Below are 27,138 nucleotides of genomic sequence, written 5' to 3'. Positions count from 1 at the left end.
CTTCCTAGGTCACCTCCAGATTATGAAAAACCTGAATATAACCTAGGAAGGTCAAAAGATTGTTCTTTCCTTATCAGTAAGTGTTAATAATCATACCAGCCATTCTGAGATACAAACTCATGCAGTATTAAAGGTAAATAAATAGTACAAGCTCATGCAAAAATAAATGTAAATAAACTATACAAGATCACACTGAATTAAATGTAAATAAACTACAAAATCACACTAAATTAAATGTAAATATACTGCAGAGGATCACACTAAGTTTAAAGTGGTTACAGTGTACAAAATTACACTAAATTAAGTGTAAATAAGTTGTACAAGTTCACACTGAAGTAAATGTAAATAAACTAGAAGTTCACACAGAAATGTAAATAAATTGTACACGTTCACACAAAATTAAATTATCTGTACAAGTTCTCCCTGAATTAAATACAAATAAACTAAAAGTTCACTCTGAATTAAATGTAAATAAACTGTTGAAGTTCACACAGTATATGTTTGTTTGTTTGTTTTTTTTAATTTCGCGCAAAGCTACTTAACAACTATCTGTGCTAGCCGTCCCTAATTTAGTAGTGTAAGACTAGAGGGAAGGCAGCTAGTCATCACCACCCACCGCCAACTCTTGGGTTACTCTTTTACCAACCAATAGTGGGATTGACCGTTACATTATAACTTCCCTACGGCTGAAAGGGCGAGCATGTTTGGCGCGACGGAGATGCGAACCCACGACCCTCAGATTACGAGTCGTACTCCTTAACGCGCTTGGCCATGCCGGGCCTCACACAGTATAAAACGTGGACGAGCTGTAGAAGTACACACACATTTAAATGTAAATAAAAGTCTACCAGTTCACATGAAGTTTAAAGTAAAAAATCACACCAAATTAAATCTAAATAAGTTCTCCAAGTTCACTCGAATTATAAATAAATTGTACAGAATCACTCTGAGTTAAATGTAAATTATAATCAGTGATGTCGATAAAACCCACTTGTAGAGAAATATATATGCAAAAACGGCTCGTTTGGGTTGAGAAAATATTTTACATAGAAGAGCGAACAACGTTTCGACCTTCTTCGGTCATCGTCAGTTTCACAAAGAAAGATGTAACTGACCGGAAGCTGACCATATGTTTGAAAGGGGTTGTGTAACTGAGTGTCAGAATGGAGAGGGCGGTGTTAGATGTTTGAATATATTCACACGTTTTCGAACACTGCAAGTCAAATAGACACAACATAACCATAGAAAACACTCAAATACTAAATAAAGAAACAAACATAAACAAACGCAAAATTGAAGAAGCCTTACTTATACAACAACTTAAACCCAAAATAAACCAATATAAAGGAACGCCTTTATACCTATATTAATATAATAAAATAAATAAAATTATATATTCAAACATCTAATACCGCTCTCTACATTCCGACACTCAGTTACACAACCCCTTTCAAACATGTGGTCAGCTTCCGGTCAGTTACCTCTATCTTTGTGAACCTGACGATGACCGAAGAAGGTCGAAACGTTGTTCGCTCTTCTATGTAAAATCTTTTCTCAACCCAAACGAGCCGTTTTTGCATTTTAAATGTAAATTAGCTGTACATATTCACACTGGATTAAATTCAAATAAACTGCACAAGTTCACTCTGAATTAAATGTAAATAAACTGTACAAGTTCACCTTGAATGAAATGTAAATATTAGGGTGCGTCAGCGGATAAAGGATAAAAATTAAAATGTCCCAATTTTTTTGCTCAGTTGTGCTACTGCATGAGAAAAGAACATAGACAAAGTTTCATTTCAATCGCGAAGTATTTAGGGGTCGTGCATCCCTCGCAAAGTTCACTATTTTCCTTAAATTTACCCTACATTACATTGTTAATGGTAATTAAATTATTTAAAGAAATTATTTAATATTTATTGATTATACAATTAGCAAAAACATAAAAACTTGAAAGAAAATTTATTTCATTGAAGTTTTATCTTGCCTGCCCCCTCGCATTATGTTCGCCGATGTTCATCTGCCACCTGAATCATATACTGAAATTGATCTTCGTTCTTGGTGCGGTCCTTTGCTGTAAACTGTTGAATTAAAGTTACTCCTCTTTCAGCTGCGTCATTTGTCACAAAAAGTTTCTTTACTCTGTCCTTTCCTTGTTTGTACTCTTCGGAGGCTTTATTCTTTCGGTGGTAATGATAAAAATGCGCTATTAATATCCAGATGGAAGAAAATTTTCTTCGTTGCCGAGGGAAAAAAATCTGGACGTTTTCTGGAAACAGCATTGCTTGCAGCATCAACTGTTAAACGTGGAGTTGGCCTAGGAGATCCTTTCACGGTATTCATATTTGAGACCATCTTGAGTTTGTCGCTATTCGTTACACCGTCATCAAAGAGCGCAAGCCCAACTGCAACCTCAGATAAATACCATAAATGCCGATTCATTGCCTTTGTACCAACTTCCTTAATCATATGATTTTCATGCAATGCAAGTTCCTTGAGTAGTGTAAGGTCCCTTCGAGCTGCCACGGAAGCATCCTTAGCTGTAAACCATGAGAGCAAGTAATGTTTAGTTATAAAGACACACAAATCGCCAAGTTTGCTGCAGAAATGTGCGTCAAATGAAACACGAGATGAAGCAAGCCGTGGTTGCAGTCTACCAAAGTCCTCTTGGAACATCCCAAATTTTTACAGAATATATTGCTCGAGCCATCCATCGTGCACGATGTACAGCACCAGAAGTACGGAAAGAAACTGAAGAACGTCCGTGTAGAAGAGATCCAAGAAAAATGACAGCTAATTCCAAGAGCTCTTTATAATCGTCCCGTGGTTGATGAGATTGAAGGAGATTCTGACAAAATTGAATAATATCATCCTTCCAAGGCTGTATTCGGAGTGGCATTGCTTCTACTGCTGTTATGTACTTAGTTTTATTAATTTTAGGCCAACAATCTCTAAAGTTTAAAAAACAAACTAATATCTGGACTTTTTTATGTCTCTATCACGAGAGTAGAGAATACAGCGCTCAGAAGAATCTCCAAAATGTGATGTCTTCAGGCAAGGTGCAAGAGCTCACGTTCAAGTAACATTTCAATCCTCAGACAGACGCCAGATTTGGATCTTGTATTGGTCGCCGTGGTGTCAAAGCAAAGGGATTTAATTCTGTCTTTTACATTCCATTCTACTAAAACTGATCCGATCTCAGAAGCTACTGAATTTGCATCCCCACTATCAATCTTGGGCACTGAAAGAATCTTCTCTACACCTTCACCTAAAACTAAAATTGCCAAACGTTCGATCTTCTCTCTGCCAACCAAGTCAGGCATCAGCTTACCATCCCAATGTAATGTCAAAGGAACGTTTGGAGAAAAATTTTCCTTCAATTCAGCTGCTAGAAGAGTGCGGTTAGTAATTCGTTTCCTCCTTATGGAACTTGGGCTAATGGCAAGATCCTCGATATTATGTCCAATATGAGCTGCAAAAGGAAGCAAAATTTGCGCGGCTTTTCGGTCACTGATCTGGGTTTTGTCTAAAGCCGAAGCTAGCCTTTCACTAATGCCAACTTTTCGTTTGGTTCCGGAAGCACGTTGTTATTTTGTATATTTCATATTTAACAATGTATTCCTTGGCAGCATTTCCAATAGAAACTGTCTCATCAGATTCATGTAAGGATTCATTGTTGTAGTCAAGTTCGGTGATGTTGCCATCAAGATATCTGGCTTGATGTATCTGACAAGTATATTTTTAACTTGTGTAATCAGAGTTCTATGCATAATGTGAATGCAAGGTTCTTCTCTTTGCAATATCAAATTGACTTGCTCAAATAGAGGAATTGCAGACTGAAGAAAAAGACAAAATAACAAGTACATTTGGTTCTCCAAGAAAACTGTTAACTTATCTAACTTGCTCTGTACATAACTTTTCTTGGTTACGTCCTTGCTAGCTTTCGTTTTCTTCTCTTTTTTTCATTGATTGTCTCTTCTTTAGTTCATGGTCAGACTGCCTAAACATATATTGAGTTATATCAAATGTTTCTTTGTCTGCTTTTGGAGACTGTTGTCTTGTGTCCCTGTGTGGCTGAGAAGGTGTCTTGACTGTGTTCCTGTGTGGCTGAGAGAATATCCTGACTGTTAAAGTCTTGCTGCCTGACTGAGATGCACGTTTAGATCCTTTTGAATCTAGTTTTTTCTTTTCAGAGTGAAAATACTTCTTCAATGGCTTCCACATGTCCAATATTCTGTTGAGGCACACCCCAAGTGATAGCCATCTTGTGTTAACAAGTTGTAGAATTTTTCTTGTTTCTTTGTCATACAACCCTTGAAACTCTTTGAAATGTTGTTTTCTGCTAGCACTTTTGTCCAGAAAATAGTAGATATCTATTAATATATCAGAAACTTGGCAGGGAAGTTCTCTGGAAGCTTTCTGGGCAGCAATAATCATGAGGTGACAGGCATAGCCCATGAAGTAAATGCTAGGCTGTCGTCTTGAGATGTGTCTCATCACACCTTTACTTATACCAGACATAACTGAAGCATTGTCTAAAGAAAAACTAAGTTTTCCCATGGAATTTTCCTCTTTGTCAGTTCGTGATCCAAAAGCTTGAAAATATTCTCTCCCGTTGAAGCTTCTTTCCATTCCACCATTGTCAAGAGAGAACAAACAATTTTTCCAAGCAAAATGTCAAGATATCGTACAACCACTGGATAGAGTTTTGTATCATCCATGTCTGTGGATCCATCTGTAGCTAAACTGTAAAAACTGTTAGTAAGTATGCTTGAAATTATTTTTTCATCTTCACAACCCAACATTTGTACAATGGATGTAGTTTTGGTTCTAGCACAGCCATATTTTTTCGCTATATCAGAGTCTGGGAACATTCTTTTGAATAGATGTCCTGCATTTGTCGTAGATTTTTCTGCAATAGATGTCTGGCTACAGCTAGGGGTAAATTATGAGCAATGACAAATTGCGTGAACATCACTTCAACATTTATGGTTTCATATTCTGAATTCTTACTCATAAATGCCGTTATCTGCATCGTTTTTGTCTTCGCCTCAGCCTGTTGTTGGTGAGATGCCAATTTTGAATGTCTGGAACAATCGTTTATCCCGCCATGCGCCACAGAAAAATCGATGTGACAAACTTTACAAAACGCATGACTGTCACTGACTTTTGATGCAATGACTGGATATTTTTCACTATACTTTTCCCTAAATTTTTGATTCACAGTTTTAGTCCTTTTAGATTTGATAGAAACTAGAAAACGAGAAATACCCATCTACGCGAGCGCTGATTGGCTGACAAGCACTGATGACGTAACTATGGATTCCCCCACGTAGTCAGTATGGAGAAGCACCGCACTCAAATTATTGTACACGTCGGATATACAAATAATTTTTATTATTTCAAGCACAAACATGATTATCGCAAGTACCTATTTGGACTATGTCTTTTATTTATTATCAAAATTTATTTGCATCTCACTAGAAATTTTCTTTTCACCCCTTTCAAGCCCTGGGGGACAATATATCACTTTATTGTATAGGCCTATATAATATTTAATAATTTGGGAGTTGCAACAAGTAATATTTGCCTGTATGAGCGTATTTTCGTAATGTTTACATCAAAATCGTAATGGTTGACATCTGTGTAAATGTAAATAAACTCTACAAACTCACACTAAGTTTAAATTAAATGTACAAAATCATTCTGAATTAATTATAAATGAATTACACATGTTCATCCTGAATTAAATGCAAATAAACTGTACGATTTCACAATGAATTAAATGTAAATCAACTGTACATGTTCACACTGAATTAAATACAAATAAACTGTACAACTTCACGCAAAAGTAAATGTCAGTAAACTGTAAAAGTTAACTCTGAAGTAAATGAAAGTGAACTGTAGAAGTTCACACTGAATTTAATGTAAATAAACTGTACAAGTTCGCCTTTAAATCAATCTTAATAAACTGTACAACTTCACGCAAAATTAAATGTTTTGTTTGTTTTTGTAATTTCGCACAAAGCTACTCGAGGGCTATCTGTGCTAGCCGTCCCTAATTTAGCAGTGTAAGACTAGAGGGAAGGCAGCTAGTCATCACCACCCACCGCCAACTCTTGGGCTACTCTTTTACCAACGAATAGTGGGATTGACCGTCACATTATAACGCCCCCACGGCTGGGAGGGCGAGCATGTTTAGCGCGACGCGGGCGCGAACCCGCGACCCTCGGATTACGAGTCGCACGCCTTACGCGCTTGGCCATGCCAGGCCAGTAAATGTAAGTAAACTGTAAAAGTTAACACTGAAGTAATGTAAATAAGTTGTACATGTCCACACTGAATTAAATGCAAATAAACTGTACAAATTCACGCAGAATTAAATGTATGTAAACTGTAGAAGTTCACACAGAATTAAATGCAAATAAGCTCTACAAACTCACACAAGTTTAAATAAGATGTACAAAATCACTCTGAATTAATTATAAATGAACTATAAATGTTCACACTGAATTAAAAGCAAATAAACTGTACGAACTCACGAACAATTAAATATAAATAAACTGTACAATTTCACAATGAATTAAATGTAAATAAACTGTACAAGTTCGCCTTGAATACAGCGTTAATAAACTGTACAAATTCACACAGAAATAAATGTAAATGTTCACAATGAATTAAATGCAAATAAACTGTACAAGTTCACACAGAATCAAATGTAAAGAAACTCTGCAAGTTCACACTGAATTTAATGTAACTAACCTGTACAAGCTCACTTTATTATAGCTCTAAAACAAAGATTACCAATGTTAAAAGATATACTATTCTAACTTTAAGACAAAGATTATTAGTGATAAGAAAATATACTATTATAACTTTAAAACAAAGATAATTACCACGGTATGTAACAATATAATATTATAACTTCAAAACAAACGCTATTAATGCTAAATAATATACTATTGAAACTTGAAAAGATAGATAATAACCACAGTATGTAACAAAATATTATATTAACTTTAAAACAAAGATAAACACCGCGATATGTAACAATACAGTATTACAACTTTAAAACAAAGATTATTAATGATAAACGATATACTATTGTAACTTTAAAATAAAGATAATTACCACGGTATGAAACAATATAGTATTATAACTTTAAAACAAGATTATTAATGATAAAAAAATACTTTTGTTACTTTGAGACAAAAATAATTACAATGGCATTACGCAGAATTAAATGTCTGTAAATTGTGGAAATTCAGACGGAAATAAATGTAAATAAGCTGTACAAACTCACACTAACTTTAAATAACATGTACAAAATCATTCCGAATTAATTATAAATGAACTACACATGTTCACACTGAATTAAATACATATAAACTGTACAAGTTCACGCAGAATTAAAGGTAAGTAAACTGTAAAAGTTAACACTGAATTAAATGCAAATAAATTGTACAAATCCACGCAGAATTAAATGTATGTAAACTGTAGAAGTTCACAAAGAATTAAATGTAAATAAGCTCTCACACTACGTTTAAATAAGATAAAAATCACTCTAGAATTAAATGTAAACGAACTGTAAATGTTCACAATGAATTAAATACAAATAAACTGTACAAGCTCACACAGAATCAAATGTAAAGAAACTCTACAAGTTCACACTGAATTTAACGTAAATAACCTGTACAAATTCACTTTATTATAACTTTAAAACAAAGATTACTAATGTTAAAAAATATACTATTATAACTTTAAAACAAAGATAATTACCACGGTATGTAACAATATAATATTATAACTTCAAAACAATCGCTATTAATGCTAAATAATATACTATTGAAACTTGAAAAGATAGATAATATTATAAATATTAACTTTATAAGTAAATATTATATTAACTTTAAAACAAAGATTATTAATGATAAACAATATACTATTGTAACTTTAAAATAAAGATAATTACCACGGTATGAAACAATATAGTATTATAACTTTAAAACAAGATTATTAATGATAAAAAAAATACTTTTGTTACTTTGAGACAAAAATAATTACAATGGTATGTAACAACATTACGCAGAATTAAATGTCTGTAAATTGTGGAAATTCAGACGGAAATAAATGTAAATAAGCTGTACAAACTCACACTAACTTTAAATAAGATGTACAAAATCATTCTGAATTAATTATAAATGAACTACACATGTTCACATTGAATTAAGTGCAAATAAACTGTACAAGTTCACGTAGAATTAAATGTAAATAAACTGTACAATTTCACAATGAATTAAATGTAAATTAACTGTACATGTTCACACTGAATTAAATACATATAAACTGTACAAGTTCACGCAGAATTAAAGGTAAGTAAACTGTAAAAGTTAACACTGAATTAAATGCAAATAAATTGTACAAATCCACGCAGAATTAAATGTATGTAAACTGTAGAAGTTCACAAAGAATTAAATGTAAATAAGCTCTCACACTAACTTTAAATAAGATAAAAATCACTCTAGAATTAAATGTAAACGAACTGTAAATGTTCACAATGAATTAAATACAAATAAACTGTACAAGCTCACACAGAATCAAATGTAAAGAAACTCTACAAGTTCACACTGAATTTAACGTAAATAACCTGTACAAATTCACTTTATTATAACTTTAAAACAAAGATTACTAATGTTAAAAGATATACTATTCTAACTTTAAGACAAAGATTATTAATGTTAAAAGACATACTATTATAACTTTAAAACAAAGATAATTACCATGGTATGTAGGAGTATAGTATTATAACTTTAAAACAAAGATTATTAATGTTGAACAATACACTACTGTAAGTTTGAAACAAAAATAATTACTATAGTATGTAACAATATACTATAATAACTTTAAAACAAAGGCTACATCCTTGAGCAAATTAATTGAAACAAATGATCGTTTTACAATATTTTCAGTATGGCGGCCGGTGTTGGCTCACTGGACCCGCTGATTTCCTTTAATAGTCATTTTTTTAAACAGATGGCGTCATTAGCTGTGTTTTGCAATATGGTCATCTAATTTTGAGATATATGACGAAATTTTGAGGAATATTACGTCATTCGAAATTAGAAGGGCAAGGAGACCAGTAGAAAAACTTCTTACCAACTCAATGAAGAAAAAACGGTATCAATGGGATCTGAAATACATGAACTGGACGTAAGTACAATGGAGGAAGGTATTATTCTGTGGCAAGACTCATTTCTTCGTACAGGGTCAAAGAAGTCTGCATGTTTGCAGATCTCCAGGTGAGAAACTTCGAGAATCTCACATTAATCAGTTCGTAAAACATCCCTTGAAGAAGATGTTTTGGGGCTTTTTCAGCTACTATGGTGTCGAAGGCTTACATATGGTAGAAGGTATGATGCAAGGACCACAGTACATCAAAGTTTTGCAGAGAAGAGTCGTTCCAGAATTGAAAAAGAGATTTCCAGATGGATCTGGCATTTTTCAGCAAGAACTGGCTCTACCACACATCGAAACTTGTGAAGAATTTTATAACTACAACGCGAATAAAGGTGCTGGACTGACCTGGAAACTCTTTGGACTTAAATGCTATTGAAAATCTTTGGGCGATTTGTAAAGAAAGACTTCGGGGGAAAGATTGTACTACGAAAGATAATCTAATTGAGGCAACAATTGAGGTGTGATACCGCGATCCAAAAATTAGTAAAGGTTGCAGTCAACTCGTGGACTCGATGCCAAAGCGGATTAATGATCTTCTGAAAAATAAAGGCGGTCATATCATGTATTAATTTCTGAGTAATTTTAGAATTCTCAGAAATAAAACGCAAAAACATTAAAAAAATCGTAATTTTCCGTCTTGTTTCAATTAATTTGCATAAGGGTGTATCAATGTTAAACAGTATACTATTGTAACATTAAAACAAAGATTATTATTGTTGAACAATATACTATTGTAAATTTAAAACAAAGATAATTACCACGGTATGTAACAATATAGTGTTATAGCTTTAAAACAAACGTTATTAATGCTGAACAATATAGTATTGTAACTTTAAAACAAAGATTATTAATGTTAAACAATATCCTATAAAACTTTAAAACAAAAATAATTACCACGGTATGTAACAAAATAGCATTATAACTTTAAAACAAAATTATTAATGATAAAGAAATACTATTCTTACTTTGAGACAAAAACAATTACAATGGCATGTAACAACATTACGCAGAATGAAATGTCTGTAAATTGTGGAAATTCAGACGGAAATAAATGTAAATAAGCTGTACAAACTCACACTAACTTTAAATAACATGTACAAAATCATTCTGAATTAAATGCAAATAAACTGTACAAGTTCACACAGAATCAAATGTAAATTATCTGTACAAGTTCACAATGAATTATGTGTAAAGAAATTGTACAAGTTTACACTGCATTGAAGGTAAATACAAGTTCATAAAAAATTAAATTGAAAAACCAGAAGTTCACACAGAATTAAATTAAGTAAATTGTACAAGTTCACACTTAATTAAATGTAAATAAATTATACAAGTTCACACAGAATTAAATGTATATAGAATTGTACAAGTTCACATGAAGTTAAAGATAAACAAAGTTTAAAAAAACCACACTTAATTAAGTATAAATAAGCTCTACAAGTTCACACTAATTTTAAAGTAAATATATGGCCTAGCGCGTTAAGGCGTGGGCTTCGTAATCTGAGGGTCGCGGGTTCGCGCCCGAGTCGCGTCAAACATGCTCACCCTCCCAGTCGTGGGGGCGTCATAATGTGACAGTCAATCCCACTATTCGTTGGTAAAAGAGTAGCCCAAGAGTTGGCGGTGGGTGGTGATGACTAGCTGCCTTCCCTCTAGTCTTACACTGCTAAATTAGGGACGGCTAGCACAGATAGTTGTTAAGTAGCTTTGCGCGAAATTCAAAAACAAAAAAATAAAGTAAATAAACAGTACAAAATCACACTAAGTTAAATGTAAATACGCTGTAAAAGTTCACAGCAAGTTTAAATAAGCTGTACACAATCAGCGATAATATTTAATTTTGTTTTTGTAGATCATTAGTTATTTGACGTTGGTTCGTAGTTTCAGTGATAATATTTCCATTTTGAATGTTTTTATGTAGATTACGAGTAGTTTAACGTTGGTCCATAGTGTCAGTAATAATAATTCCACATTTAATGTTTTAGTATAGATCAATACAAGTGTAACGTTCGTCCATAGTTTTTCAATGTTTAATGTTTTCACGTAGATTACTAGTAGTTTAACATTGATCCATAGTTTCACTCATAATATTTCAATTTAATGTTTTAATATAGATCACTAGTAGTTTAACGTTGGCCCGTAGTTTCAATGTTATTATTTCCATGTAGATCACTGGTAATTTAACATAGGTCCGTAGTTTCAGTGATAAAATGTCAATATTTAATGTGTTGACGTATATTAATAGTTCGACAACGCGAGTTTCCAGTTTGTGTAACATCGCGGATAAACAGTTGTAGATCTAATGTATCATATCACATAGTATAAACGAAAGTAAGCTTTGTCTAAACAACATCACCTCGTAAATAAACTACTTCTATATAATTCTGTATTTACAAAGTTCTCAATGTCCATATGAGTAGAAAGAAATCAGTAATATCCGGAAAATAGCCGTTCAAGTGTTAGCAACAGGATATTAAGTCAAACCACAAAACTTGAGAAACCAAAGGAAGGTCACGTCCTACGCAAGAGTATACAAACCAAACTTCGAAAACGAGTTCCTAACACCTATAACATTCCGTGCCCTGATAAACCAAGATTCAGAAGTGATTTCTCGTTACGACCAAAAGTTCTTCAAAAGGATCAGCTGACAAAAGTAAGTTGAAGTATGAACACTCTCTAGGGTGCATTGATTATAAAGAGCACTCTGTGAATGTCAACATTCTTAGTACCGTGTACAAAACTGAATGCTATTTGTAAGTATTTAACTTGTGAAGAAAGAAAGCTCTCTAAATATATAAGAATTAAAATCTCGCCAAATAATGAAAACGTATAATTTAACTTAAAAACATAATGATGTCAAGTAAAAAACAAAGATAATTACAGTGAGAAGTAACAATATAGTATTATAACTTTAAAACAAAGATTATTAATGTTAAACAATATACTATTGTAACTAGAAAACGAATATAACTACCTCGGTATGTAACAATATAGTATTATAACTTTAAAACAAAGATTATTAATGTTAAACAATATACTATTGTAACTAGAAAACGAACATAACTACCTCGGTATGTAACAATATAGTATTATAACTTTAAAACAAAGATTATTAATGTTAAACAATATACTATTGTAACTAGAAAACGAACATAACTACCTCGGTATGTAACAATATAGTATTATAACTTTAAAACAAAGATTATTAATGTTAAACAATATACTATTGTAACTAGAAAACGAATATAACTACCTTGGTATGTAACAATATAGTATTATAACTTTAAAACATATGATTATTAATGTTAAACAATATACTATTGTAACTAGAAAACGAATATATCTACCTCGGTATGTAACAATATAGTATTATAACTTTAAAACAAAGATTATTAATGTTAAACAATATACTATTGTAACTAGAAAACGAATATAACTACCTCGGTATGTAACAATATAGTATTATAACTTTAAAACAAAGATTATTAATGTTAAACAATATACTGCTGTAACCAGAAAACGAATATAACTACCTCGGTATGTAACAATATAGCATTATAACTTTAAAACAAAGATTATTAATGTTAAACAATATACTATTGCAACTAGAAAACGAATATAACTACCTTGGTATGTAACAATATAGTATTATAACTTTAAAACATATGATTATTAATCTTAAACAATATACTATTGTAACTAGAAAACGAATATATCTACCTCGGTATGTAACAATATAGTATTATAACTTTAAAACAAAGATTATTAATGTTAAACAATATACTATTGTAACTTTAAAACAAAGATAATTACCACGGTATGTGAGAATATAGAGTTATAATCTTAAAACAAAGATTATTAATATTAAATATTATAATATACTGTTCTTTTCTTTAATTTCTGTATTGAATATTATATTATATCGCAAATGTGATGCTATAAAGTCGTTTATTGTTGGAATTCATATACTATTATAGCTTTAAAATAAACATTACTGGGTTAAGAATATACTACTTTAATCTTAAAAACATAGTAAACTATAATAAACAACACACTACAACAAAACAGTAATTTTAGAATAGAAATAATCAGTTAAACAACGTACTAGAATAGCTTTACATAAGGTTTCGTTTGGCTTATTTTTAATTTTGCGCAAAGCTACACGTAGGCTATCTGCGCTTGAAATGAGGAGTTACGTTAAAATATTATGTTTTAGTAATAAATTTACTTTGAGCACGAGATAGAGTCACATTATGTAAAGGAAACATCTGTTTGAATAATACATTCTTACCTGGAGGTGTTTGAAATTTTTATTGTATGTTGAAAATGTTATGCTTAAACAAAGAAGCGTTATCACTTGACATTCTATCGAAGAGATTGGTTTATTTTAGAATAAGCTCCGCCCTTGTATTTCGTATTTCTTAGCTTGCATACTCATCGTGCAATATTGCGAGAAAATGTACGTGAATGTATGTGCGAAGAGACTTTCTTTCATGCTATCATATTTCATATCGTGTTTTCACAATCTACATACATCAAAATGTTTCCAAGAGACTCTTGTCTTTTATGTGAAAGCACCTTCCTGAAGTTATAGTAAGCAAAATAATGTGATTAAGGCTGAGATGACTTCATCAGTGAAAAATAATTATTTCAATACACTTTTCCATCTATTTTTGAAGAAGGGAATAAAAAGCAGTAGTTGGCTTCGTAGCACAAACAAAACATTTATAGCTTTGTTTACTGAATGAAATATTATATAATCAGCTGACAAACAAAGACTAATACTACAGTAAACAAATTCTAATGTTTCTCTCGCTATCAAAGTGATTAGCCCAGCCCCAGTCCTCAGCTGATTGTTGTAGTGTAACTAGGAGTGTTGTCCAGGTTTTGGAAAAGAAACCCTACTCTCTCTCTGTTTCCCTGTTCCATATTTCAATCGATAAAACTATTTTGTGAATTTATAGAAAGAAAAACTATCAAACTGGTTTATATCAGTGAGAAATAAACTACCCAACTCAGGGGTGTAGCCAAGTGAAGTTTCATAAAGATCCGTGATTGCATGGCAGATAATTTCACACACAACAAATGGTCAAATGCAAATTTCTGATTGAACACTCTTTTAATACAGCAAGTTTTTGTCAGAACTAGAGAAATACAATCGAATATCTATGAAAGGCTCAAATGCCTATTCGTTCTTGCCAGGACTTCTACAACACAGTTTGGTTCAACTTTAATATCACGGTGAATGTATAATGAGGCCAGGTCATTCAATCGATTTTCAGTGGTGGTATTTCTCAAATACGTTTTGAGTCTTCTGAGAGTTGAAAACGAACGCTCCACTGAGCTCGTTGACACAGGCAGCGTGACAAATACTTTCAACAGTCTAGAAATGACTGGGAACATTTCTGCATTGCACATTGCATATGCATCTATGACATTTTTTGGTCTGTTGTTCGCAAGTGATTTGTACCAAACCCTAAGTTCACCGACTGTACCTAGTGAAGTGCTGTCAATATCAGCCTTGTTTATATTGACCAACTCTTTAATTTGGTCACATTGTTGTTCTGTAGGTTCTGACCTTCTCTGGTAGATCCTGGTGGTAGTAGACACATGAAGTTTGTAAGGAGAGTTTTGTGACTGGACAGACGGTCACATATTTGTGAAAGAAAGTGATCAACAAATGGTACAAAAACAACAATACGAAAGTACTCCTCAGGACTAATGGTTTGTGGGTTAGCACGGTACACTGTCTTTTAGCCTGCCTTGTCATTATGATGTCAATTTGAAGCTCACTACACAGAGTTCGAGCCTCACAGAAAATGTTGTTAAATTTATTCACAGTATTATTTCTGAGTGAACGGATTACATCTTCCACTATTTTTGCGTGATGCATCATAGCACCTAAATCAATGTTCTGTTGCTGCAGTAAGTTGCACAGAGGTAAACCAAAGGAAAACAATTTAGCAATGGTAAGTAGAGTGATTATGCATTCTGGCTGTGTTATAGAACACAACAATTGATTGGCTTGCGTGGCAGAATCTCTGTCTTGCCAACCTGATATGGTCTCAAGGGCATCTGCAACTACATGGATTAATTCTAGAAAGACAATGACTGAGTCATGCCTCTCAACCCACCGGGTGGGGCAGAGACCTTTCAAACTTTTTTTCGATTCAGGTGCTTTATTCTCCACCGAAATAGCCAAAACGTGCTTTCGTTTGGTTGTATTAAGAAAATTTTCAATGCTAGAAATTACTCCCATGCAATTTCGCACAGGAACTTCTTTACAAGCATCAGAAATTGCCAAGTTTAGGGAATGGGCACTGCAGTGTACATAGGGTGCAAGTGGGAATTTATCAGTTATGTGTCTCTGGACACCATTAAATTTCCCACTCATAGAGGTAGCACCGTCGTACCCTTGTCCTCGCAGGTAAGCCATATCAATACCATATTTCGTCAAATTGGTTATGATAACATCAGCCAAATTTTTCTACCTGTCACATCATAAACAGGTATAAATTGCAAAAATATTTTCTCTCATTGCTACAGAGTTGTCATTGGCATGCAAATATCTAACACACAGCGAAAACTGTTCAATGCCTGAAATATCTGTTGTTTCATCAGCTAATATTGAGAAACACTTTGCAGCATTAACCCTGTTGACCAAAGCATCAAGAACATGAGTATTACAGGCATTGATGATTTCATTTTGAATTTGAGGACTCAGATACGTAGTATTCCTCTTTGTACTCTTAAGGCTTGCTGAAAGCTTGACATCACCCTTTGCCCTGTAGCGCAAAATTGCCCAAAAATTCCCATCAGTTTCATCAACAAACATTGGACCAGAATCATATTTTCCCCTCAAAGCTAAACCATGTCTCCCACACAGCAATACAGTGTCAATAATAGGCATTAGATATTGCCAGTTCTGTTCAATTTTTTGCTTGTAAGTTGCATCAAGCTGCAAGTGCACAGATGAACTTGTGTTTACGACCTGTAGAAAATTGTTAGCTTTTTCTTTGCTGACTTGGTGGTACTGTTTCAATTCATGTGCCTTGAAGTATTCAACAGCCTTCTTCCAGTTTGTGTATGGAAATTTTACTGGTTGTCCCAATTTATGGCTTCCAACACCAGCACCATCAGGAGCAAAAAGACAGCAGTACTTGCAGAAAGCACCCTTTGCATGTTGACTGTAGAGTAGCCATCTCCACTGTGAAAGCCAACGATGCTGAAAACGCAGCTTTCTTGGACCACACTGGGGGAAAATATAATCACTCCCTGGCTTCAAGGCATTCTCAAGGAGGCATTTGTTGGTTTCAGCGTTTACCTAAAAGAGACAGAAAGACATAGTTCTTATTACGCACATAGGAAAGTTTGTTACGAGAGTACAATAACCTCGAAGAGAAAGGCTTAGAGCTGTAATTCACAGAGCAGGCCTAACATCCTGTGGCTCTAGGCCTACAATCACTAGCAGCAATGAATATTCAGTCTAAAACTCATCATAGTGTTTGCATGATTTTTAATACAAAATTAATATAATGAGGAGTCGACTTACCTGTTTACCAATGCTGACATCATCAAAAATGTAATTTTCAATGTTCCAGACTGGACCTGAGGTGGTAGTAGCAGTACTGGTAGAAGGCCACAGTGATGACTCTGACAATTCAGTTGACAATTCTGATTAAACCTGATTGACTGCAGCAGATTGATCAGGTTCAGCCTCATGAATGGGTTTAAAGAACCCATGCAGTCTTTTGCTTTTTCAGGCTTGACATAGTGAATGATTGTTTATCGCAACTTCTGTTTGTCAACGTCACATTCACAGTACCATTGGCGCCAGGGTGCTGCCAGCCTGCCACGGTGCCACCCACTGTTTATTTGTAAAGTTAATTATTGAAATCCAGGGAATCTGAACATACACTGTCCATGATATTTGAATACAGATTATAGACACTATACATATATTTTGCACTCTGAGTGACTCTGTATTTTATATGTTGATGACAGGACTGTAGGCCAACTTTGCTGGGCCTGATAACTTTAAGTTATATATTATATATATAGGCCAATATATTTATTTATAATTTAAAAAAATAAGACAAACACCTCAGAATGCATAATTTAGGCTTTTCTTTTATGTTTTTATTTAAAAATGTCCCGGGGGGACATGCACCCCGGACCCCTTAGCATGGCTTCGCGCCTGCGGCACTTGCATCAAGCACTCAAACTAATCCCCCAAATGGCCATTTCTGGCTACGCCCCTGACCAAACTGGTTTAAATCAGTGATCCCTTATCAACGATGCTTCTTTTAATGGTTTGTTTGTTTTTCCCTCACTAGCCAGGGTAAATAAGCCCTTATGGAGGATGTTTATATTACCTATAATACACATATGAATATCCGTATTGGCGGACAGGATAAGCCTAGTTGTACAACCTATTCCCAATCATTCTTCCTCAAATATTAAAATTTCAAATGTAAATATGTGTATACCATTATATTCATTTTGTTTTACTATAAATTTAATATAATTTTAGGAATGTGATAGTGTATTCATATTATAACACTGACGTACGAAATAAACTACAACCAAAATGCGATATTGTCCTTTATAATATATTAAAAGACAAAATTCCACTTGCAGGTACCGAACCACTTGGAGGAAAAAGGTAGAATAAAATAAATTCGCTGATTTCACTCTCATTTTACACATTAAGTTTCATCATTTAAACTTTACTCTTTTTCACATAACATTTTAAGGTAAAAAGTATCATTTTATTTTATAGGCTAGATATATATTTCTTTTATGTGTGAGACTAAATATATAATGTATTAATAAATGTATAATTAATAATCTATAAATAAATAGGCTTACATATTCTAATTCTCATAAAAAAAACCCGCTAGTACAGCGGTATGTCTCCGGATTTACAACGCTAAAATCAGGGGTTCGATTCTCCTCGGTGGGCTGAGCAGATAGCCCTTTGTGGCTTTGCTATAAGAAAAACACACACACATAAAGAAGGTACAATTTTCAGGTTCAACCCATTTTCCACATCATGCAAGCGCTCTACCAATTACAGGTAGGCAGGGCGCTTCACTCGCAATCTGAGAGTCGGGTGCTCTAATCCACGTCCCATCAAATATGCTCGCCCTTTCATTCGTCGGACGTTATAATGTTATTGTCAATCCCGCTATTAGTTCGTAAATGAGTAGCCCAAGAATTGGCAGTGGGTGGTGATGATTAGTTGCCTTCTCTCTAGTTTTTCACTGCTAATTTAGGTATGGCTAGCGCAGATAGCACTCGGGTAACTTTACGCGAAATTCAAAATAAACCAAATATACCAGTTACTCATTGTACAGAATAAAATTTAAGCCTTATTCTTTTAGCGTTTTGTTTTATGACAGACTAGGCTGTTTGCTTTTTCACACATGACATTCTAATGCTGCATACATCTCTTTTGTGTGTGAGGTTTGATCTATAACCAACTAAGCCTATAATGAATATTCAAAATTAAATGTTAACTCAAACTTACCAAAAGTTATTCGTGTAATGTTTATGGTAACGACAAAATTAACAGCTCAGTTTGGACGGTAGATGCGTAGATCAACAAAAACTTTTCATTTTGCACATCTTCACTTCATGGAAATGTGGCCTGCGCAGAAAATGCGGTGGACAAACAAGCAGCAGAGACTTATATAAACAGGGTAGCCCGTAAGTCGCTACCCATCCGTATGTTAATGTTATATTCAACAATACTAATGATGAGTTGAAGGCAGCTGTTACCGCGGCATTTAGCAATAACCCCTGTTTTTTGTGGGGGAAAATGTCTCACAGACCATGGCGTCGCATAATATTATGCAGCAAGAATGAGGGACATCACACAGATACACTGGATTGATTAGATATATGGATGGGTAGGGACTTACGGGCCACTCTGTAGATTATCATTTGTACTACACTAAACTAATTAGAATATATATTTTGCTATAAAGTGGGGAAACGAAAGCTCTACATATACAGGTCTTACAAGTCATATTACAAAGTATTACTGTAACAACGTTCTTTACCTTTTTTTGAAAAATGTTGAAGGAGATGAAAATATCGTTATTCCTGTAGTGCATTATAACAATAGCATAGCATCGAGCTGTCTTTCAACTGGATTAAATGGAGAAAGTGTATTATGTTAAATAATGCAAAACTATTTTTTGTTAAGAAACTGAGCCATATTAAACAATACACGATTGTAACTTTAAAACAGACATGTCAAACAATATATTGCTACAGATTGAAATAAGTCTTGTCGATGAGATAAATAATTACGTCACTTATCTGATTACAGTTTCTTGTTAAATACGTAAAGTCTGAGAAATAAAACTTTCTTTTTCAGATGAACGACACCCAAGAAAATTGTACACCATCTGTAACTGAAGATTATTGTATTGTTGGAGCCTTTGGGGCCTCAGTCGTCATAATTCTGTCGATAGTCGGTAATCTTGCGGTGATTATGACAATTATTACGACAAAGAAATTAAGGACACCATCCAATATGCTTATCTTATTTATGTCAATAAACGATTTCCTATTTGTAGTGTGTGTTATGCCATTGTATGTTGATCCTATTCTGTACGGTAGGTGGCGTTTCGACAATGGGAAAGTCGGGCCTGTGTGTCTGTTTAATGCTTATGTTGGAACATTTTTCCAGATGACTAATCTATTTATTCTTGGGGTCATTTCGTTTAATAGATATATCACTATCGTCCATCCCAAGAATTCTCAGAAGCTACTTACTATGACGACAATGCTTATTTCCATCATAATATGTTATCTTCTCCCTGTTTTGACATTTATTCCATCCTTTGCTGGTTTTGCAAAGTTTGAGTTCAACCTTCAGATCAGACGTTGTAACTGGAATCGAGTAGACTCAGACGTCGTCATTAACGTTTTCTTCTTCACTGGCTTCTTCATACCACTTATCCTGATGGTTTTCAGCTACGTGAAGATTTTCATTGTCGTTCACAGGAGTCGAAATAGAGTTCAGCATGTCCATGGTCCAACAGGCAGTCAGAAATCCCGAGTTTCAGATAATGACACTAGAGAGTTCAAGCTGACCAAAATGATGGCTGCCATCTTCATTGCATATCTCATCACCTACCTTCCCTGTACAATACTTGTGCTTGGACATTTGGAATTTATTGTCCCTCGTTCCCTTGTTCTATCTTCATACATTATGTTGTGGAGCGGTTCTTGGATTAATCCTGTTATTTATGGTTTAATGAATCAACGTTATAGAAAGGCTTACAGATCCATGCTAAATTGTGGATATCTTAAGAATTCCAACCAATCTCATTCATCGACTTAGATTATACTTACAAGATAAAACATCTGCCACTAAGCAAAAATATAATTCATATTTTACTGACTAGATAAAAGTGTTGTATTTAGACAGAGAAAACACTCAATAAGGCTATAAACAACCTTTTTCTACCATGTTTAGAGGTTTTGCTAAATAAACAAAAACGTGTTATGTTTCAAAAGAAACCATACAATAAAATTCACAAATTACTTTTTAAAAAGGTAATAATTTACTATACACTGGAAGTAAAGCAATATACTATTTTGATGATGTCAAATGATAAGTGAAATCAGGATATTCCATTTAAATCACAAAATCAAACCTCTATATGTAAACAACAAAGTGACAGTACTTAAATTATAGTTTTTAAACATGATGAAAAATTTAGTCACAAAGTGAAGCCTCTACAAATAACGAACCAAATTACATCTTCTCTATTAAAATAACAGCAAGAAATTATTTAAGCATACATCTCAATATCTGATAAACAATTGTACAAGTTGACAAATTGAAACTATACAAACACACCAAATCATCTGGCAAACAATTTCTGTAGGGTCTTTCTAAGAAGACAGATGAATAAAGTAGTACTTGTGTATTACATAGTTAAATAAGGTAGTTTATCTATCAACACAGTTAAATAAAGTAGTGCTTATGTATTACATAATTAAATAAGGTAGTGTATCTACCAACACAGTTAAATAAAGTAATGTTTATACATTACATAGGTAAATAAGGTAGTGTATCTACCAACACAGTTAAATAAAGTAATGTTTATACATTACATAGGTAAATAAGGTAGTTTATGTATCAACACAGTTAAACAAAGTATTGTGTATGTCTTACACAAAGTTAAATAAAGTAGTTCATGTATCAACACAGTTAAATAAAGAAGTGTTTATGTACTAATAAAGTTAAATAAGATAGTTTATTTATCAACACAGTTGAATAAAGTAGTATTTATGTACTACCAAAAATGAAAAGGTATATTATGTATGAAGACAGTTGAATAAAGTACTGTTTATGTATTAACAATGTCAAATAATATGCATTTTCTATCAACACAGTTAAATAAAGTAGTGCTTCTGTACCAATGAAGTTAAATAAGGTAGTTTATGTATAAACAGTTACACAAAGCAGTATTTTTCTGTTTTACCCAGTTTAACAAAGTTAAATAAGGTAATTTAGCAATCAACACAGTTACATAAAGAAGTGTTCATGTATTACACACTTAAATAAAGTAACGTTTTTCTAATAACACAGTTAAAGAAAGTAGAGTTTATATATTACAGAGTTAAACAAAGTAGAGTCTATATATATTAAACAGTTAAATTAGGTATTTTCTCTATCAACAAGTTTAAACAAAGTCGTGTTTATGTATTAACACAGTTAAAGAAAGTAGTTTCTGTATCAAAACAGTTAAGCAGGGTAATGTTTATGTATTACACAGTTAAATAAGGTAGTTTCTGTATCAACACAGTTAAGCAAAGTAGTTGTTGTGTATTACACAGTTAAATAAGGTAGTTTCTGTATCAACAGAGTTAATCAAAGTAGTGTTCATGTATTACACCAATAAATTTGATAATTTCTGACTCAATACAGTTAAACACAGTAGTGTTTACGTAATAACACAGTGAAATAAAGTATTTTCTCTATAAATATAATTAAACAAGGTAGTATTTATGTATTAACCCAGTTAAATAAAATAGCTTCTGCATTAATACAGTTAACTAAAGTAGTACTTATGTATTACACAGTTAAACAAAGTAGTGTTTATGTATTAGCACTTTCAAATAAAGTAGTTTCTTTATCGACATAGTTAAACAACGTATTTGATGTATTACAGTCTTAAATAAGGTAGTTTATTTATCAACACAGGTTAACAAGGTAGTGTTTATATATTACACAGTTAAACATGGTAGTTTATGTACTACACAGTTAAATAAGTTAGTTTCTGTATCAACACACTTAAATAAAGTAGTTTTTATGCATTAACACAGTTAAATAATGTAATTGTATGTGTTAACGAAATTAAAAAGTGTTCTTGTAAAACGCAGTTAAACAAGGTAGTTTCTGTGATAACACAAAAATAAAGTAGCTTTTGGTTATTACACAGTTAAATAAGGTAGTTTATGTATCAACACAGTTAAACAAAGTAGTGTTTATGTGTTACACAGTTAAATAAGGTAGTTATATCAAAACAATTAACCAAAGTAGTTTATAAACTATATAGTTAAATAATGTAGCTTCTGTGTCAAGACAGTTAATCAAACTAGTGTTTATCTCTTACTGAGTTAAATAAGGTAGTTTCTTTATCAACATAGTTAAATAAAATAGAGTTTATGTGTTAACACAGTTAAACAAAGTACTTTCTGTATAAACACAGTTAATGAAAGTAGTGTTTATGTATAAATACACTTTAATAAAGTTGTTCTTGTGTATTACACAGTTAAATAAGGTACTTTCTGTATCAACACAGTTAAAGAAAGCAATGTTTATGTGCAACAGAGTTGAACAAAGTAGTTTATGTATTAACACAGTTAAATATGGAAGTTTCTTCATTAACAAAGTAATATTCATGTATTAACAAAGTTCAAAAAACTATTTGCTATATCAACACAATTAAACAAAGTAGTTTCTGTATTACACAGTTAAATACAGTAGTTTTTCTATCAACACAGTTAAACAAAGTAGTGTTTATTCAGTAACACAGTTAGATAAAGTAATTTTGTATCAAGACAGTTGAAGTATTTACGTATTACATATTGAGATAAGGTATTTTCTGTATCAATACAATTAAACTAAGTCGTATTTACATATTAAACATTTAAAAATGTACTTTCTGTATCAACACAGTTAGCCAAAGAAGTTTGTGTGTTAGAGAATTAAATAAGGTAGTTCATGTATCAACACTTTTAATCAATGTAGTTTATGAATTATATTTTAAATAAGGTCGTTTCTCTGTCAACACAGTTAATCAAAGTAGTGATTATGTATAAATACATTTAAACACAGTAGTTTTTACGTATTACACCATTAAAAAGGGAAGTTTCTGTATCAACACAGTTATATAAAGTAGCTTCTGTATCAACACTGATAATCAGAGTTCATTACATATTACACAGTTAAATAAGGTAGTTCATGTATCAACACAGTTAACTAAAATAATGTATTACACTGTTAAGTAAGGAAGTTTCTCTGTCAACACAGTTAAACAAGGTAGTTTTTGTATTAACACAGTTAAACAAGGTACTGTTTCTATATTAACACAGTTATACCAAGTAGTACTTATATATTACACAGTTAAACAAAGTTGTTTCTGTATTAACACAGTTAAATAAAGTAATTTCTCTAACAGCACAGATAATCAGTTCTTTACGTATTACATACTTAAATAAGGTAGTTTCTGTATCAACACAGTTAAACAGAGTAGTGTTTACGTATTATACAGTTAAATAAAATAATTTCTCCATCATGACAATTAAACAAAGTAGAGTTTTTGTATTATACAGTTTGATAAGGTAGTTTATGTATCAACACAGTTATCCAAAATAGTTTATGTATCACATAAATAAATAAGGTAGTTTCTCTGTCAACACAGTTAAACAAAGTAGTGTTTATTTTATGTATCACACCATTAAATAAGGTAGATTCTGTGTCAAAACAGTTAAATAAAATAGTGTTTATGTATTAACACAGTAAAATAAAGTATATTATGTATAAACACAGGTAAACAGAGTTGTTTACGTATTACATAGTTAAACAAAGTAGTGTTATGTATCAAAAAAAGATAAATAGAGTAGTTTCTGTATCAACATATTAAAGAAGGTAAATAATGTATTACAAAGTTAAATAAATTATTTTATTTATCAACACAGTTAAAGTAATGTTTAGGTAATACACAGTTAAATGAGGTACTTTATGTATCCACACAGTTGAAAAAGTAGTGTTTATGTGTTACAGAGTTGAACAAAGTAGAATTTATGTATTTCTGAGTTAAATAAGGTGCTTTCTATATCAGCACTGTGAAACACAATACTGTTTGTGTATTAGCACAGTTAAATAAGGTACTTTATGTATCAAGACAGTTAAAAAAAAGTAGTGTTTATGTACTACACAGTTAAATAAAGAAGTGTGTATGTATTAACTCAATTAAATGTAGTAGTATTTATATAGTACAGAGTGAAATAAATTAGTTACTGTATTGCGGATTTAAATGTGGTAGTTTCAGTTAAGCAAAATAGTTTATGTATTATATATGAAGATAAGGTACTTTCTGTGTCAACTCAATTAAACTAAGTTGTATTTATGTATTAAACATTTAAAAATGTAGTTTCTGTATCAACACAGTTAGACAAAGAAGTTTATGTGTTAGAGAGTTAAATAAGATAGTTTATTTATTAACACAGGTAGTGTTTATGTGTTACACAGTTAAACAAGGTTGTTTCTGTATCAACAGCTAAACAAAATAGTGTTTATGTAGTAACACAGTCAAATAAGGTAGTTTATGTATCAAGACAGTTAAACAAAGTAGTGTTTATGTATTACACAGTTAAATAAGTTAGTCTCTGTGCAAACATAGTTAACCAAATTAGTGTTTATGTAGCAACACAGTAAAATAAAGTAATTTATGTATCAACAGAGTTAAACAAAGTAGTTTATGTATTACATATTAAATAAGGTAGTTTCTGTATCAACATTGTTAAATAGTGTTTATGTATTACACAGTTCAATAAAGTAGTTTCTGTATCAACACAGTTAAAGAAAGTAGTGTTTATGTATTATACAGTTAAATAAAGTAGTGTTTATTCCCCATGTGAGGCTTGAACTCACAACCTCAACATATCCCACAAGTACTGTCTTATAAGTACCGTGCGCTAACCAATTTGCCTATGTCATGGGCGGGCACCTTGTAGCAAGCTGAGAAGCTGTATGTCTCTTGTTTTTTCTTTTCCTCGATAAAAATAGAAAAAGTAGTGTTTATGTATTGACACAGTTAAATAAGGTAGTGATTCTCTATTAACACAGTTAAATAAAAAAAGAGTATATATAAATTACATAGTTAAACAAAGTAGTATTTATGTATTAAGAAACTTAAAGCAGTTTATACATTAAAACAGTTAAACAAAATAGTGTTTCAGTACCATAATTAAATCTAGTAATGATTATTTTATTTACGAGAGATAGACAGTGTATTTGTTTAGTGGTTCTTTTACCCAAGAAAGATGGATGACATATGTTTAGTGGTTATTTTATTCAAGATAGAGTGCTAGTGTATTTGTTTAGTGGTTATTTTGTTCAAGATAGAGTGCTAGTGTATTTGTTCAGTGGTTATTTTATTCAGGAGAGAAGGTTAGTAGTGTATTTGTTAAGTGGTTATTTTATTAAACAGAGAAGGCTAGTGTTTGTTTAATACTTATTTTATTAAAGAGATATGGTTAGTATATTTTAGTAGTTATTTTATTAAAGACAGAAATGTAGTATATTTGTGTGGTGGTTATTTTATAGAGAGGTAGTGTATTTGTTGGATATTTTCTTCAAGAGGGATAAACTGTATATTTGTTTTGGAAATTTTCATTAATAAATACAGTGGCTCTTTGTGCTAGCTAGCCCTAATTTTGACTGGAGGGAATTCAGCTAATGAACAGCACCTTCTGACAACTCTCAGGCTACTGTTATGGAATTATAGAATTTGACTGTCATGTATGACCCCAAAGTGTGGAAGCTGTCAAAGAATGGACACTATGTGACTAATACAATTATGGTTTGTTACGTATGTTGCTACTTGTTGAATAAATCTGCCTACCTACCACCAAACATGAGATTTTTTTTTATCCAAACCAATATATTCTAGAAATAATTTTCGTAATATGAAAATAAATACTTGGATAAACAGAATTCATGCAACATTAATTTAATACTTGCTCTAGTATGTTCAGTTGTTAAAGAGGGAAAAAAATTATCTTTCTTGTGAACCTGAAACTTATCTCATGACATGTCATTGGAAAGAGCAAATGTAATATCTGTAATATTAATATATTGTACATAAAATAAAATACATAAAGTAAAAAACAACATTAATGTTATTTTTCTTTTTAATGCACTCATCATATGTGAATAGTCAATGTGTATATTTACACATATACATTGTACACGGGAGTAATGACTTAGTGAAGTTTGTTTAATGTATTTTTACTGCAGAAGTCTTTAGTTTTAACATGTAAAGAAAGCTAGAACCACAACTCACATCAAAATAGTTAAACATTGAAATAAAGTAAATTATAATACAGTTATCTTGTGAAATTTTGTCAAATCCAGTTGTAGTTAGGTGACACCCCACCTGTTGTCATGGTTGGTCAGTTATTATTTAAAATTATCAAGGACTCGTGACGAACAAATTAAAAATAAAACAACGTAGTTCACTAGTTCTATCATTAATTCAAAGCCAAGCAGAAATACATTTTCTCCCCAAAGATTTTTGTCAAGTTTATCACCCACCAACAGATACTGTACCATACAGAGTCAAGTAGTTGGAATGACTGTGGCTA

At 32.2% G+C, this 27,138-nt stretch overlaps 1 protein-coding gene across 2 annotated transcripts; it reads left to right on the top strand.

Moving 5' to 3' along the window:
* Positions 1-11,516: 11,516 nt before the first annotated feature.
* On the top strand, positions 11,517-26,297 carry LOC143234753 (melanopsin-like). 2 transcript variants are annotated; one of them, XR_013018789.1, is made up of 3 exons: positions 11,517-11,890; positions 19,625-20,938; positions 20,992-26,297. XR_013018789.1 is itself a non-coding variant. In XM_076472330.1 (2 exons), the coding sequence occupies exon 2, from the start codon at positions 19,625-19,627 to the stop codon at positions 20,594-20,596; it is 972 nt and encodes a 323-aa protein (XP_076328445.1). In that variant the 5' UTR covers positions 11,517-11,890; the 3' UTR covers positions 20,597-26,297. The 2 variants fall into 2 exon arrangements, 1 of the variants encoding a protein (XP_076328445.1); XM_076472330.1 differs by having other exon boundaries at positions 19,625-26,297.
* The last annotated feature ends 841 nt before the right edge of the window (positions 26,298-27,138 follow it).

The sequence above is a fragment of the Tachypleus tridentatus genome, chromosome 12 (genome assembly GCF_004210375.1).
Source record: "Tachypleus tridentatus isolate NWPU-2018 chromosome 12, ASM421037v1, whole genome shotgun sequence".
Classification (NCBI taxonomy): domain Eukaryota; kingdom Metazoa; phylum Arthropoda; class Merostomata; order Xiphosura; family Limulidae; genus Tachypleus; species Tachypleus tridentatus.
Note: the sequence above shows the minus strand (reverse complement) of the source record. Positions and strands in the feature narration are given on the sequence as shown.

What these genes read in the sequence shown, in the direction of transcription:
- LOC143234753 (XM_076472330.1), top strand. Translation starts at nt 19,625, where the DNA reads ATGAACGACACCCAAGAAAATTGTACACCATCTGTAACTGAAGATTAT.